Below are 1,116 nucleotides of genomic sequence, written 5' to 3' on the forward strand. Positions count from 1 at the left end.
ATATATATATATATATATATATATATATATATATATATATATATATATATATATATACTGTTGCTGTTAAAGTGTAGTATATGAAGTACACTTAGTACAAGTAGATGCATGTAATACTGCTACAAAAAGACTATACACGCCCGAGATATAGCTATATGAGACGCGAGATATATGAAACACAATATATATATATATATGAAGCGTACTTACAAAAGCAGTTCTCTGGCGGTCGGTGGTGGTCGGCTGGATCTTCGTCTGAATGATGGGGATGATGGTTCGCTATCGAACTTCGCCAAATGTCGTGTGCTATCATCTTCACATTCATGGCCGATCCCTACTGACGAAAAATAAACAATTGCTTAATACCAATACATTACTGCATAAATGTCGATACGGACGTTCCTTTTCCCACAACTGTATTTATTTGTTTATAATGGTGAACAGATTTTGTTCTCGTGTGAACAGCAGAAACTTCAGCAACTTCTCAAATGGAGGAAGTCACAGGTGTCATTCCTCGCCCCCTTTCACATGCTGTGTGTGTGGTGAAGGAAAATAGGGATTAATTAAATCCAGGCGAATACCTCATTAAGCACTCTGTGGTAATAGAACCTGGCTAACTAAATTGTCCAGTTAGTATATGTTGTTACTGTTTTCCCGAGACCAGGTACAATTTGTAAATCCGTGGTAGAACGCCAGTTATATTCGGTGCATTAATCGCAGAGTAGATTAGGAAAAACATAAAGAATGAAGATGCAGCTTCAACGATTTATTTAGCTTACACGCGTTTCGAATAGCCTGGCACAATGCAAGCGTTGCACATTATAGTATGCTTATTTAGTCTACCCGTCATTTGATCGATTTAATTGCAAGAAATACAGAGCAGGTAACAGCCAAGTTATTCTTTTGTACATTTAGACCCCCCCTCCAATATAATAGGTGCAAAACAAAGGGAAGAAAATAGTACTCGAACCCCAGAGGTAGAGTAAAATAGTATTTTATTGAGGCTGGGAAGACTTCACAACTTGGTGACTGTCTAATGAGTAACAGCTTGGTGAGTCTCTTTAGCTTCAATAAAATACTTTATATATATATATATATATATATATATATATATAT

General features: G+C 36.0%; 1 protein-coding gene across 5 annotated transcripts in view; it reads right to left on the bottom strand.

The window, feature by feature from the left end:
• The window catches only part of LOC106867546 (proton channel OtopLc), a 186,402-nt gene that overhangs the window by 18,522 nt on the left and 166,764 nt on the right, over positions 1-1,116 (bottom strand). For 4 of the 5 annotated variants that reach the window (XM_014912446.2, XM_014912449.2, XM_052972488.1 and 1 more), the window contains exon 3: positions 211-337. In XM_014912446.2, the coding sequence (XP_014767932.1) occupies positions 211-337 (127 nt within the window). The remainder of the gene's footprint in view (positions 1-210; positions 338-1,116) is intronic. The other variant, XM_014912448.2, reaches the window with a different exon arrangement.

Source organism: Octopus bimaculoides, chromosome 13 (genome assembly GCF_001194135.2).
Source record: "Octopus bimaculoides isolate UCB-OBI-ISO-001 chromosome 13, ASM119413v2, whole genome shotgun sequence".
Classification (NCBI taxonomy): Eukaryota; Metazoa; Mollusca; class Cephalopoda; order Octopoda; family Octopodidae; genus Octopus; species Octopus bimaculoides.